This window comes from Scyliorhinus torazame, chromosome 14, assembly GCF_047496885.1.
Source record: "Scyliorhinus torazame isolate Kashiwa2021f chromosome 14, sScyTor2.1, whole genome shotgun sequence".
Lineage (NCBI taxonomy): Eukaryota > Metazoa > Chordata > Chondrichthyes > Carcharhiniformes > Scyliorhinidae > Scyliorhinus > Scyliorhinus torazame.
The window spans coordinates 35,417,078-35,432,695 of NC_092720.1; the positions used below are offsets into that span (position 1 = coordinate 35,417,078).

Here is a 15,618-nt window from a genome sequence, read left to right on the forward strand (position 1 = left end):
GCAACTACAGGCCAGTCAGTTTAACCTCGGTAATGGAAAAGGTTGTAGAAATGATAACCTGGTGAACAGTTGTTTTTCAGACTGGAGGTTGGTTTATAGTGGAGTTCCCCCAGGGGTTGGTATTCGGGCCTCCTGCTCTTCTTGATCTATAGTAATGATATTGATATGAGTACAAGTTTCAAATTTTTGATCATTCAAAATTTCAAAACATTGTATACCGTGAGGAGAACAGTGATGGGCTTTGAAGTCAGGCTGGTTGAATGAGCAGTCATGTGCCGGATTAAATTTAATGCAGAGAAGTGTGAAATAATTCATTTTGGCAAGGCGAACGAGGCCTAACAATTTAAAATAAGGAGTTTAATTCTGAGGGGGATGTAGGAGCAGAGGGACCTGGGGTATATGTGCGCAAACCATTTGAAGGTGCGAGGGCAGCTTGAGAAAGTGGTTAATAAAGCATACAGGATCTTGGACTTTATAAATAGAGGTATATCGAGTCTTTTGATACCAAAGAGTGTGATGACACTCAAACTTACCTTCTTTAGTTCGAAGGTTGGGAACTCAGATTCTTGACAAACCTCAGACCTCCTGCACATGCGCTGGTTACGTATGTGAAGTTTGGGTATTTTACCTTCAGGCCGAGTACCGACTGTGTGCGTCTGTGCGGAAAGAAGAAAGAAGCACAGTGCGAAACGCCAGGGCAGATGACGCAGTCAGTGTCGCAGGGAGTGAGGCGCTGGGTGGGGCCAGGGAGAGGGCCCAAAAGGAAGTCTCAGGCGAGGGACAAATACGGAGGTCAGAAATAGGTTGTGTTAAGTCAAGAGAAAGGAACAGAGAAATATACTCCACATTTTAAGAGCTGCAGGGAGCAGACCTCGAGTGAAGTGGGTTCGAGAGAAGCCCTGCAGATTCGACAAGGCAGCTGAAGGTTGGTCATTCTGTGCTGTGGGCCGTTGGTGCAAAGGTACCCCCGTGGGAGGAGTGACGTTCTGCTCGGCACAGCCAAAGACCTGGAATTGTGTATGGAAAATGAAGCCCCAGTGTACTCAGAAATTCAAGGGCAAGGAATCTTGGAAGGTGAGACTGAAACCCTGCAAGGTGGGTCATTGCTGAAGCCGTCAGAGCGAGAGTAACGTTTGGAGAGAATCCCAAGGCAAGATCTTCAAATGTGGAGATTAGAAACCCTCATGAGAAAGACTACGTTTTGGGGAGATTGGTTCGCTCACCAAACGTCTGAGTGGGTTGTTGAGAAATACTTGGAATCTGTTTTGGTTACATTTGCCATTTATTGTGCAATGTGGCTGACCACAGTTTGCCTGCTAATGCACATAAATCCCATTCTTAACTTGGATGTTAGAGTAAAAGGTGGAAATTGTAAATTGTTTTACCTTTCTCAACGTGTATAGGAAAGTTTACTTTTGTTTGTTCAAAACTTGTGGAATCTTACTCCTTTATTTTACTTGTTGTCTTGAATCTCAAACTTTATCTATTTTAAACAAAACCTAACTAGATCCTGTTCCTCTATCACTCCTGTGCTCACTGGCCTACACTGGCTTCACAGTAGGCACCAGCTCGATTTTAAAATTCTTAATCATTTTTAAATCCCTCCATTGGTCTTGATCCTCCCTACCCTTATAATCTCTTCCAGCTTAACACCCCTCCGAAATATCTGCACTCCTTTAACTTTCACCTCTTGTGCAGCTCCAATCTTGTGCTCCATCATTAGTGGCCGTGCCTTTAGTTGCCCTCGGTCCCAAGCTCTGGAATTCCCTCTCTACACCTCTCCATCTCTCTGCACCTCTCCATCTCTCTGCTTCACTTTCCTTTTTGAGACACTCCTTAAAACCTACCTCTACGATCAAGCTTTTGGTCCCCTGACATAATATCGGCATGTGTGACTCGCGTCATACTTTGTTTCATAATACTCCTGTGAAGTGCTTTGCGATATTTCGTTACATTTAAAGGCGTTTTGTACAGAAAATTGTTGTCGTCTATAAAACATTGGTTTGGCCTAAACGGGGGAGCTATATGCACTTTTGGGCATCTCACTTTAGGAAGGGTGTGAAGGCATTAGAGAAAGTGCAGAAAAGATTTCCAAGTATGGTTCCTGGGTTGAGGGACTTCAGTGACGGGGATAGGTCAGAGAAGCTGGGACTGTTCTCCTCAGAGGAGGGAAAGTTGAGAGGTGATTTGACAGAGTTGAGGGTTCATGAGGGGGTGGTGGGGGGAGGGGAGTGTTTAGACAGAGTAGGTTCCCAGCGACAGAAGGGTGGAGAACCCAAGGACACTGATTTGAGGTGATTGGCAAAATTAACCAAAACGATGACACGAGAAAAAGTTTTTTTTTAACCAAGCAAGTGGTTGGGGCGGGGTCCGGGATGAGCTGCCTGAGGAGTACGCTGGAGGCAGATTTAATCATGGCTTTCAAATGGGAATTGGATGATTATTTGAACAGTAAACATTTGCAGTGTTCCAGGGAAAAGGCAGGTGAGTGGGACCAGCTGAGCTGCCCTGGCAGTGAGGTGGCATGGTCGTGATGAGCAGAATGACCCCCTTCTGTGCTGTAACCTCTTTATGATTGTGAGGATGCCCCTTAAAACCTCTCTCTGTTAGGCACCTGCCCTAACATCTCCGTATGTGGTTCAGTGTCAGTTTCGTTGAATTGCATCCGTGCGAAGTACGTCGCGATATTTTGCTTTGGTAAAAGTGCTGCGTCAATGTATGTAAAAACAAATTACAGTGGATGCTGGAATCTGAAACAGAAACAGAAAATAATGGACGATCCCGGCAGGTCTGACAGCATCTGTGGAGAGAGAAGGGAGCTGAAGTTTTGAGTCTGGATGACTCTCAAAGCCAGAGAGAACTGGAAATAGGGTCAGATTTATACTGTTGTGGGGGGAGGGGGCGATGCGCATGGAGTGGTGGGGCTGGATAGAGGGCCAGCCATAGGTGAAGATTGACAAAGATGTCGTGGGCAGAAAGACAAAGGGAATGTAAATGCTGGTGATCAAGGCTAAGAAGGGTGCTGATAGTGTGGCACATTAAGAGATCAGAATATGTTAATGACATAAACGTTAGCTCCCTTCTCTCTCCACAATTGCCATCAGAGTTGCTGAGATGGTCCAGCATTTTCTGTTTCTGTATCAATGTATTGGAAACCACCTGGAAAACATATGTTAACCTGTTAGAATATCAAGCATTCTTAAAAAGCCTTGCCATTCCTAATGGTATGCTGTTCCACCCTCCACCATTCCCTTTAGGTTGCAATAATTAGCACAAATGGAGATTTGAAAGGATACACAGACCAGAACCTTTTTCCGGTGAAGGGTGAGTAGAAGCTGAATGCAGAAAAGCACAATTTATGCAAATTAAAATTGAAATAATCAGCAAATCACCTCAATTACCAACTGGAATTCTAATCTGAAGGACACATCTGTCACATTTATAAGTAATGAGGGGGTGTTTTTTTCATCTGGAACTAACTCTGTGTTCAGTTCTAGGAATATCTCCTTCGATGGAGATGAGGTTATATTTGGAAGTAAATCGCAAACTGGATTTTATTAACTTACTCGTTAAGGACTCTGGTGATGTCTGCACTCTGCACCCACACGTCAGTCTGTGCAGCCCTACTTTGTCAAACTATTCCAAATATGATGTGGAGATGCCGCCGTTGGCCTGGAGTGGGCACAATGCGAAGTATTACAATACCAGGTTAAAGTCTAACAGGTTTGTTTCGAATCACAAGCTTTCGGAGCGCAGCTCCTTCCTACAGGTGAATCACCTGAGGAAGGAGCTGTGCCCCGAAAGCTAGTGATTCAAAACAAACCTATTGGACTTTAACCTGATTTTGTAAGACTTCTATTCCAAATATGTTAGTCAGGTCTCCCTTAAACACTTGCACTTTTTCTTTTTTACAGGGTATGAATGAATGTATGTGATGTGTACAACAAATTACAGACACTGCATGTGTTGCAGGTGCTCTCATTTTGTCACAATTTCTTTAAATCCTCTTGTTTATCTCGCAGCTAACACGGGAGCTGGAAAATGCGTGTTGGCTGTTCTATGGAAATTTGTGTCAAAAGTGCTCTGCCAATTTATAACACAGACAACTATCCTCCTTCACACTGGTATGATGTTTTTCCCAGAGACGGAGAGAGCAGGGGACAGTAGGATTAGTGCTGCACTGCTCTAGCAAAGAGTTGGCACAGCTGTGATGGGCCACTGAGCCTTATCCTATGGTTCTGTAGCATGTGTCAGGCAGGGGCTGGTGGCAGGCCTGGCGACTCAGTATACCCATGCACTTTAAACCACGTCACAATTGCGCTGTGCATTTATTCTCCATTGTGATAAGAGCTGTGCTCACACTGACAAATGAATGGTTAAATTTTGTTTTGAATGCCAAATTATCCTAGCAAGCAGCTTGCAGGAATTGAGTGTTAATGCAGCTTCAGCTGAACTCTTATCCCTCCCCCCCTAAATTCATCTTATTTCAGCAGTCACCCACGGATGTGCTAATCTGGCTCTTTTTATCGATTGTCCTTTTTAAAGATGAGTTGGCAGCAAGCTGACGGCACATACGAAGATCAGAAGAATTTATTTCTTTTACTTGGCCCATTTCTACAAAGGACTGTTGCTGTGAAGGAGAGCAGAGAAAGCCCCAAGGATTCAATCACCAACTAACTCCAGCGATTTGACCGGGATCACAAGAAGCAGGAGTCGACCATACGACCCGTCGAGCCTGCTCTGCTTTTCAACACGATCATGCCTGATCTTAGGCTTCAAATCCACTTCCCTGCCCTTTCCCATATCCCTTAATTCCCTGAGAGAGTTTTAATAAGGACACTGGGAGTCCACACCGAGTGAAATAAAGAACTTTGATTTATATACGATATACACACTTCGCGGTCAATCCTTACCAGCTTACCTTCTGGTCGACTTTTATGCATTGCAGCTCCTCCGAGACCGTGTTAGGGAACTGGAGCTGGATGAACTTCGGCTCATCTGGGAGGCAGAGGGGGTAATAGACAAGTGTTACAGGGAGGTAACCACACCCAAGGTACAGGACAAGAGTAGCTGGGTTACAGTCAGGGGAAAGAAAACAAACGGGCAGACAGTGCAGGGATCCCCCTTCAAAACAAGTATACCGTTTTGGATGCTATTGGGGGGGGATGACCTACCGGGGGAAGGCCCTAGCGACCAGGTCTCTCGCACTGAGTCTGGCTCTGGGGCTCAAGGGAAGGGGGGAGAATAGAAAAGCAATAGTGATAGGAGACTCAATGGTTAGGGGAATAAATAGGAGATTCTGTGATCGCGAACAAGACTCCCGGAAGGTATGTTGCCTCCCGGAAGGTATGTTGCCTCCCGGGTGCCAGGGCCAGGGATGTCTCGGATCGTGCCTTCAGGATCCTTAAGGGGGAGGGGGAGCAGCCAGACGTCGTGGTGCACATTGGTACCAACGACGTAGGTAGGAAAAGGGGTGTGGATGTAATAAACGAGTTTAGGGAGTTAGACTGGAAGTTAAAAGCCAGGACAGACAGAGTTGTCATCTCTGGTTTGTTGCCGGTGCCACGTGATAGCGAGGCTAGGAATAGGGGGAGAGTGCAGTTGAACACGTGGCTGCAGGAATGGTGTAGGAGGGAGGGCTTCAGGTATTTGGATAATTGGAGCGCATTCTGGGGAAGGTGGGACCTGTACAAGCAGGACGGGTAGCATCCGAACCAGAGGGGCATCAATATCCTGGGAGGGAGGTTTTCTAGTACTCTTCGGGAGGGTTTAAACTAATTTGGCAGGGGAATGGGAACCGGATTTGTAGTCCAGCAACTAAGGCAGCCGATGTTCAGGACGTCAAAGCGTGTAGTGAGGCAGTGGGGAAGGTAACACTGACAAAGGAGAGTACGTGCAGGCACGGAGATGGGTTGAAGTGTGTATACTTCAACGCAAGAAGCATGAGGAATAAGGTGGGTGAACTTAAGGCATGGATCGGTATTTTGGGACTACGATGTGGTGGCCATCACGGAAACTTGGATAGAAGAGGGGCAGAAATGGCTGTTGGAGGTTCCTGGTTATAGATGTTTCAATAAGATTAGGGAGGGTGGTAAAAGAGGTGGAGGGGTTACATTGTTAATTAGAGATAGTATAACAGCTGCAGAAAGGCAGTTCAAGCAGTATCTGCCTACTGAGGTAGTATGGGTTGAAGTCAGAAATAGGAAAGGAGCAGTCACCTTGTTGGGAGTTTTCTATAGGCCCTCCAATAGCAGCAGAGCTGTGGAGGAACAGATTGGGAAACATATTTTGGAAAGGTGCAGAAGTCATAAGGTAGTAGTCATGGGTGACTTCAACTTCCCAAATATTGAGTGGAAACTCTTTAGATCAAATAGTTTGGATGGGGTGGTGTTTGTGCAGTGTGTCCAGTAAGCTTTTCTAACACAGTATGTAGATTGTCTGACCAGAGGGGAGGCCATATTGGATTTGGTACTTGGTAATGAACCAGGGCAAGTGATAGATTTGTTAGTGGGGGGGGGGGCATTTTGGAGATAGTGACCACAATTCTGTGATTTTCACTTTAGTAATGGAGAGGGATAGGTGCGGGCAACAGGGCAAGGTTTACAATTGAGGTAAGGATAAATACGATGCTGTCAGACAAGAACTGAAATGCATAAGTTGGGAACATAGGCTGTCAGGGAAGGACACAATTGAAATGTGGATCTTGTTCAAGGAACAGATACTACGTGTCCTTGATATGTATGTCCATGTCAGGCAGGGAAGAGATGGTCGAGTGAGGGAACCATGGTTGACAAGAGAGGTTCAATGTCTTGTTAAGAGGAAGAAGGATACTTATGTAAGGCTGAGGAAACAAGGTTCAGACAGGGCGCTGGAGGGTTACAAGATAGCCAGGAGGGAACTGAAGAAAGGGATTAGGAGAGCTAAGAAAAATCTTTGACGGGTAGGATCAAGGAAAACCCCAAGGCCTTTTACACATATGTGAGAAATATGAGAATGACTAGAGCTGGGGTAGGTCCGATCAAGGACAGTAGCGGGAGATTGTGTATTGAGTCTGAAGAGATAGGAGAGGTCTTGAACGAGTACTTTTCTTCAGTATTTACGAATGAGAGGGGCCATATTGTTGGAAAGGACAGTGTGAAACAGACTGGTAAGCTCGAGGAGATACTTGTTAGGAAGGAAGATGTGTTGGGCATTTTGAAAAACTTGAGGATAGACAAGTCCCCCGGGCCTGACGGGATATATCCAGGGATTCTATGGGAAGCAAGAGATGAAATTGCAGAGCCGTTGGCAATGATCTTTTCGTCCTCACTGTCAACAGGGGTGGTACCAGGGGATTGGAGAATGGCGAATGTCGTGCCCCTGTTCAAAAAAGGGAATAGGGATAACCCTGGGAATTACAGGCCAGTTAGTCTTACTTCGGTGGTAGGCAAAGTAATGGAAAGGCTACTGAAGGATAGGATTTCTGAGCATCTGGAAAGACACTGCTTGATTAGGGATAGTCAGCACGGATTTGTGAGGGGTAGGTCTTACCTCACAAGTCTTATTGAATTCTTTGAGGAGGTGACCAAAGCACGTGGATGAAGATAAAGCAGTGGATGTAGTGTACATGGATTTTAGTAAGGCATTTGATAATGTTCCCCATGGTAGGCTTATGCAGAAAGTAAGGAGGCGTGGGATAGTGAGAAATTTGGCCAGTTGGATAACGAACGTGGGGCAGCACGGTAGCCTTGTGGATAGCACAATTGCTTCATAGCTCCAGGGTCCCAGGTTCGATTCCAGCTTGGGTCACTGTCTGTGCGGAGTCTGCACATCCTCCCCGTGTGTGCGTGGGTTTCCTCCGGGTGCTCCGGTTTCCTCCCACAGTCCAAAGATGTGCGGGTTAGGTGGATTGGCCATGATAAATTGCCTTTAGTGTCCAAAATTGCCCTTAGTGTTGGGTGGGGTTACTGGGTTATGGGGATGGGGTGGCGGTGTTGACCTTGGGTAGGGTGCTCTTTCCAAGAGCCGGTGCAGACCCGATGGGCCGAATGGCCTCCTTCTGCACTGTACATTCTATGATAACCGATAGAAGTCGGAGAGTGGTGGATGGCAAATATTCAGCCTGGAGCCCAGTTACCAGCGGCGTACCGCAGTGATCAGTTCTGGGTCCTCCGCTGTTTGTGATTTTCATTAATGACTTGGATGTGGGAGTTGAAGGGTGCGTCAGTAAATTTGCAGATGATATGAAGATTGGTGGAGTTGTGGATAGTGAGGAGGGCTGTTGTCAGCTGCAAAGAGACTAGATAGGATGCAGAGCTGGACTGAGAAGTGGCAGATGGAATTTAACCCTGAAAAGTGTGAGGTTGTCCATTTTGGAAGGACAAATATGAGTGCGGAATACAGGGTTAACGGTAGGGTTCTTGGCAATGTGGAGGAGCAGAGAGATCTTGGGGTCTATGTTCATAGATCTTTGAAAGTTGCCACTCAAGTTGATAGAGATGCGAAGAAGGCCTATGGTGTGCTAGCGTTCATTAGCAGAGGGATTGAATTTAAGAGCCGTGAGGTGATGATGCAGCTGTACAAAACCTTGGTACGGCCACATTTGGAGACTGTGTGCAGTTCTGGTCACCTCATTTTAGGAAGGATGTGGAAGCTTTGGAAAAGGTGCAAAGAAGATTTACCAGGATGTTGCCTGGAATGGAGAGTAGGTCTTACGAGGGAAGGTTGAGGGTGCTAGGCCTTTTCTCATTAGAACGGAGAAGGATGAGGGGCGACTTGATAGAGGTTTATAAGATGATCAGGGGAATAGATAGAGGAGACCGTCGAGAGACTTTTTCCCCGGGTGGAACAAACCATTACAAGGGGACATAAATTTAAGGTGAATGGTGGAAGATTAGGGAGGATGTCAGAGGTAGGTTCTTTACCCAGAGAATAGTGGGGGCATGGAATGCACTGCCTGTGGAAGTAGTTGAGTCAGAAATATTAGGGACCTTCAAGCGACTATTGGATAGGTACATGGATTACGGTAGAATGATGGGGTGTAGATTAATTTGTTCTTAACCTAGGACAAAAGTTCTGCACAACATCGTGGGCCGAAGGGCCTGTTCTGTGCTGTATTTTTCTATGTTCTGTTGCTAAATGGAGTTTCCCCACCCCTCAGCAGGGGAGCTCGTACTCCACGAGAACCATGGGGAATAGACCCTGTAGGTCCCATGGGCGATATTACAGTCCACTCCCCTTTGGTTTGAAGACCCCTTCGATGATCGATGAAGAGGAGCACGTGGAGGACGTCGGTCTCTCTTCGGTTCCGGTAAATGGCCGTGCACCTGATGCGCTGGTGCAGTCAGCGTGTACCTCGCAGGGGAATGTCGTCTGCGGCAGGAACGCCGTGGTGGACAATCAGCAGGAGACGACTGAACTATGGAATCGGCATCCGAGGCCTCCGACATCGGCATCTCCATTTCTGAATCTGAAGATACAATGTCAGGCATGTCGGCCTCGACACAGACTGGAGGCGTCACAGCAAACTGGTTCGACAATGGAGTCGGAGGTTCCAGATTTCTTCCCGAGGAACCTCACGATGGTCCAACCTCCGTGAGCGAATATGATCCAAATGCCGTCTCATCAGTTGCCCCAGACCCGAACTTTGTAAGAGACGGATCCTGTTTGATGGACAATGATCCCAGAGAACCAGCGAGCACCATCGGTGAAGTTATGAACGAACACCGCGTCATCTGATGTGAAGCGGCGGAGAGGTCAATATCGAACCGGGCAGTGCTCTTGCATCTCCTGGTTATGGCGCACCTTCGCGCCGATATCTGATGAATCAAACTAAGCCGGGTAGAAGCCTATGGCCCATGAGCATCTCAGCGGGGGCTACCCCAGTTACTGCGTGCACTGTGGTCCTGTACGAGCTAGCCTCGTGTCCATCAAGCCCGAAGTCTGCTTCTTTAGCCCCTGTTTAACGTTTGCGCGGCCCTTTCTGCCAAGCCGTTTGATGCCGGATGGCATGGGGCAGTGTGGAAATGCCGAACCCTATTGCCTTCAGTGAAAGCGGCAAATTCTTCACTCGTGAAAGAGGCCCCGTTATCTGTCACGAGCACCTCTGGGATTCCATGGGTGGAAAAAGAAATGTGCAATTGCTCGATGGTTGCCCAAGAGGTGATCGTCACCATCTTGTGGACCTCCAGCTACTTGGAGTGGGCGTCCACCAGAACGAGAAACATCGAACCCAGGAATGGACCAGCGAAATCCGCATGTACACGAGCCAAGGGTGCCCCGGCCACTCCCAAGGGTGTAGGGGTGCCGCCGCAGGGAGGGTCTGGTGTTCTTGACAGATGGAGCACTGTTGAGCCAACGTCTCGGTATCTGTGTCCAAAGCCGACCACCAGACAAAACATCTCACCGACATCTTCATTTTGGACACTCCGGGGTACTCGCTGGGAAGGTCCTTTAACATGATTGCCTGACCCTTCACTGAAGGAACAACCCTCGTGACTCACCAGAGGATGCCATTTTCTACGGTCAACTCTGAGAACTTCAAGGAGAACACCTTCAACTCCCTTGGTGGCTGTCAATGCCACCGCATAGCACCAAATGCCGCACCTTGGCAAGGACGGGGTCTGTTTCCGACCAGTCGCAAATACCGAATGAAGTGACACGCAAGGAGTCCAGAAAATTCAGGACAGTGAACACTTTGTCCATCGCAGGGGGGGTTTGCTGATTGGATCTGCAGCGGAAGACAGCTGAAAGCATCAGCATATGCATTCTGGGTCCCTGGGTGGTGCTCGAAAGAGTATTCATAAGCAGCCAATAACATGGGCCAGCGCTTGATCCTTGCGGAACGAATCGGTGGGACTGCCTTGTCTTCACAGAAAAGGCCCAGCAATGGCTTGTGATCTGTGACGATAAAGAAATGGCAGCGATAGATATACTGATAAAATCTCTCACTCCAAGTATAACAGCCAGACCTTCCTTTTCTATTTGAGCATACTTTCGCTCAGCTGCCATCGTCCATGAAGCAAAGGCGATCGGACGTTTACAGCCATTGCTCATCCGGTGAGACAGGACTGCCCCAATCATATATGGCAATACATCGCGTGTGGCGAATGGCTTTGAAGGATCGAAAAACGTCAACACCCCCAAAGAGGACGCAGTTTCACTTTTTTAAAGGCCTCATCCTGGGCCTCGCTCCACACCCAAGGCTGGAGCTTCTTGAGGAGCAAATGAAGGAGGGCCAGGTCGGTTGCAAAATTTGGAATGAACCTGCCATAATAATTGACCAACTCAAGAAAAGAGCGAAGGTCAGTGGCGTCTTTCAGGCTGGGGACCAGTTTGATGGCTCTCACTTTCTCGGTGACCGAGTTCAGGCCATCGTGGTCCACCCGATACCCCAAATAGACAATGTCTTTTGCATGAAACAGGCACTTTATGGGGCGCAGGTGGACCCCAGACTTGGAAAAGTGCTTCAACATTGCTCCGAGGTTCTGCAAATGCTCCTGATCCGTGGTCCCCATGAGTAGCTAAGAAAACCACAACGCGCAGCAAACCGCGCAGGATACTGCGCACGCCTAGGATATCCCGAAAGGCAGCCTGGTGTACTCATAGAGACCCCTGTGCGTATTGATCCTGCCATATTTCTGTGAGGACTTGTTGAGTTCCGGCTGTAGAAAAGTGTTACTCATGTCCAATTTTATAAATGCGCAGCTACCGGCCAGTATAGCATAAAGATCCTCGATGCAGGGTAAAGAGTCTAACCTCATAACCGTGTTCACTGTCAATTTATGGTCTCCACCGGTGGCGCGGTGGCACCCCCCTCCTGTATCACAATTGATACGCTTAACCCACCCAGCTCTTCCTTGCCCGCAGTCGGTCGTTCTCCCTCAGGTGTGTCTCCTGGAGGAAGATAACATCGGCCTGGCCTTGTATTTATTTATTTTATTTTATTTTTTAAAAAATATATTTATTAAAGTTTTTTAACACAATTTTTCACCCTTACAAACTCCCCCCCCCCCCCCGTAACAAAATAACAAGAAATCGCACAGAGCAAGATATATACATGGTAAAATTATATGTTACATAGCTTTGTACACTGGCTCTCTCCCACACGTGCCAGTTTTCCCAACCCTACATGTTATCTCTTGCTCATCCACCCTCCCCCTAGGTTGCTGCTGCTGCTGACCAACCTTCCTCTAACGCTCCGCAAGATAGTCTAGGAACGGTTGCCACCGCCTGTAGAACCCCTGCGCATACTCTCTCAAGGCAAACTTAACCTTCTCCAGCTTTATGAACCCAGCCATGTCGTTTATCCAGGCCTCCACGCTGGGGGGCTTCGCCTCCTTCCACATTAGCAAGATCCTTCGCCGGGCTACTAGGGAAGCAAAGGCCAGAATGCCGGCCTCTTTCGCCTCCTGCACTCCCGGCTCGTCCACTGCTCCAAATATTGCTAGCCCCCAGCTTGGCTTGACCCGGACTTTCACCACCTGAGATATTGCTCCCGCCACTCCTCTCCAGAACCCCTCCAGTGCCGGGCATGACCAAAACATATGGACATGGTTCACCGGGCTCCCTGAGCACCTTGCACATCTGTCCTCCAACCCAAAGAACCTACTCAACCTCGCCCCCGTCAAGTGGCTCTGTGAACCACCTTAAATTGTATCAGGCTGAGCCTGGCACACGAGGAGGAGGAATTAACCCTACCTAGGGCATCAGCCCACAGACCTTCCTCAATCTCCTCCCCCCCAGCTCCTCCTCCCATTTACCCTTCAGCTCCTCTACCAGCACTTCCCCCTCTTCTTTCATCTCCTGGTGTATTGATGACACCTTGCCCTCCCCGACCCATACACCCGAGATCACCCTGTCTTGAATTTCTTGTGCCGGGAGCAACGGGAATTCCCTCCCCTGTCGCCTCACAAACTCCCTCACCTGCATATATCTAAAGGCATTTCACGGGGGCATCTCAAACTTCTCCTTCAGGGCCCCTAGGCTCGCAAACGTCCCGCCAATGAACAGGTCCCTCATTCTTCTAATCCCCGCCCGATGCCAGCTCTGAAACCCCCCCGTCCATCTTCCCCGGGACAAACCGGTGGTTACCCCTGATCGGGGACCACACCGAGGCTCCCATTGCACCCCTGTGCCGTCTCCACTGGCCCCAGATCCTTAGCGTTGCCGCCACCACCAGGCTCGTGGTGTACCTTGTCGGCGAGAGCGGCAGCGGTGCCGTCACCAACGCCCCCAGGCTCGTTCCTTTGCAGGACGCCATCTCCATCCTCTTCCATGCCGCCCCCTCTCCCTCCATCACCCACTTGCGGATCATCGCCACATTTGCTGCCCAGTAGTAGCTCCCTAGGTTTGGCAGCGCCAACCCTCCTCGGTCCCTACTGCGTTCCAGGAACCCTTTCCTTACCCTCGGGGTCCTATTCGCCCACACAAACCCCATAATATTCCTACCTACTCTCTTAAAAAAGGCCTTGGTGATCACGATGGGAAGGCACTGAAACACAAACAGAAACCTCGGGAGGACCACCATTTTGACCGACTGCACTCTACCCGCTAGCGAGAGCGGTAACATGTCCCATCTTTTGAAGCCCTCCTCCATTTGCTCCACAAACCTCGTCAGATTCAGTTTATGTAGGGCCCCCCAACTCCTGGCTATCTGGATCCCCAGATACCGAAAGCTCCCCCCCGCCCTCCTCAGCGGTAGATCCCCTATCCCTCTTTCTTGGTCCCCTGCCTGTAATACAAAGAGCTCACTCTTCCCTACATTGAGCTTATAGCCCGAAAACTCCCCAAACTCCCTCCGAGTCTGCATGACCTCCACCATCACCTCCATTGGATCCGCCACGTACAGCAACAGGTCATCCGCATAAAGCGACACCCGATGCTCTTCTCCCCCTCGGACCACCCCCCTCCATTTACTAGACTCCCTCAATGACATGGCCAAGGGTTCGATCGCCAATGCAAACAACAGGGGGGACAGGGGGCACCCCTGCCTCGTCCCTCGGTACAGCCGAAAGTACTCCGACCTCCGCCGGTTCGTCACTACACTCGCCACCGGGGCTCTGTAAAGGAGCTTAACCCAACTGATAAACCCTCCCCCGAACCCAAACCTACGCAGCACCTCCCAGAGGTACTCCCACTCTACTCGGTCAAAGGCCTTCTCCGCGTCCATAGCTGCCACTATCTCCGCCTCTCCCTCCTCCGATGGCATCATTATCACGTTTAAGAGCCGACGCACATTAGCGTTTAATTGCCTGCCCTTTACGAATCCCGTCTGGTCCTCGTGGATTACCCCCGGGACACAGTCCTCGATCCTCGTGGCCAGCACTTTTGCCAGCAACTTAGCATCCACATTGAGGAGCGAGATCGGCCTGTACGATTCACATTGCAGTGGGTCCTTGTCCCGCTTTAGGATCAAAGAAATCGTCGCTTCCGACATTGTCGGGGGCAGGGTCCCCTCCTCTCTTGCCTCATTAAAGGTCCTCACTAGTAGCGGGGCCAACAGGTCTACGTACTTCCTGTAGAACTCCACCGGGAACCCGTCCGGTCCTGGGGCCTTTCCCGCCTGCATACTCCCCAAACCCTTGCTCAGCTCCTCCAACCCAATTGGTGCCCCCAAACCAGCCCCCTCTTGCTCCTCCACCCTCGGGAATCTCAGTTGGCCTAGGAATCGTCTCATCCCCTCTTCCCCCGCTGGGGGCTGGGATCTGTACAGCTTTTCATAGAAGGCCTTGAATACCTCGTTTATTTTCGTCGCACTCCGAACCGTGGCTCCCCTTCCATCTTTGACTCCCTCTATTTCCCTCGCTGCCATTCTCTTACGGAGCTGGTGTGCCAACATCCGACTAGCCTTTTCCCCATACTCGTACGTCGCCCCCTGCGCCTTCCTCCACTGTGCCTCCACCTTCCCTGTGGTCAACAGGTCAAACTCCGTCTGGAGCCGTCGTCTTTCCCCAAGAAATCTCTCCTCCGGGGCCTCTGCGTATCTCCTGTCCACTCTCAAAGTCTCCCCCACTAACCTCTCCCTTTCCATGCCCTCTGTCTTCTCTCTATGAGCCCTGATGGAGATTAGCTCTCCCCTGATCACCGCCTTCAACGCCTCCCATACCACCCCCACCCGCACCTCCCCGTTGTCGTTGGCCTCCAAGTACCTTTCGAGGCGTTTCGCACCTCTTCAGGCGTTTCGAAATCATAGTGTTGGTCCTTGTATGTGACCCACAGTCGCGCTGGCTGCAGCATTCCAAATCTCACTCCTTTCTGGTGCAACACCGCTTTGGCCCGGTTGAAACCCGCTCTCCGCTTTGCAACCTCCATACTCCAGTCCGGGGATATTCGGATCTCTGCATTGTCCAACTTACTGCTCCGCTCCTTCGTGGCCCAATTCAGGACCCTCTCTCTGTCCGTGAACCGGTGAAATCTCACCACCATCGCCCTTGGCGGCTCATTTGCCTTGGGCCTCCTCGCCAGCACCCGGTGTGCCCCGTCCAGCTCCAGCGACCTCGAAGGGGCCTCCGCGCCCATCATCACCCCGAGCATCGTGCTCGCGTATGCCCCGGCATCGGCGCCCTCCACTCCTTCTGGGAGACCCAGGATCCGCAGATTCTTTCTCCTCAACCTGTTCTCCAGGTCTTCGAGTCTTCC

At 49.7% G+C, this 15,618-nt stretch overlaps 1 protein-coding gene across 4 annotated transcripts in view; it reads left to right on the plus strand.

Moving 5' to 3' along the window:
• LOC140389631 (transcription factor Dp-2-like) overlaps positions 1-15,618 on the plus strand; it is a 246,866-nt gene that overhangs the window by 60,632 nt on the left and 170,616 nt on the right. For 3 of the 4 annotated variants that reach the window (XM_072473918.1, XM_072473917.1, XM_072473919.1), the window contains one exon: positions 3,258-3,324. The exons of the other annotated variant lie outside the window; for it this stretch is intronic. In XM_072473918.1, the coding sequence (XP_072330019.1) occupies positions 3,258-3,324 (67 nt within the window). The remainder of the gene's footprint in view (positions 1-3,257; positions 3,325-15,618) is intronic. 4 annotated transcript variants of the gene reach the window in all.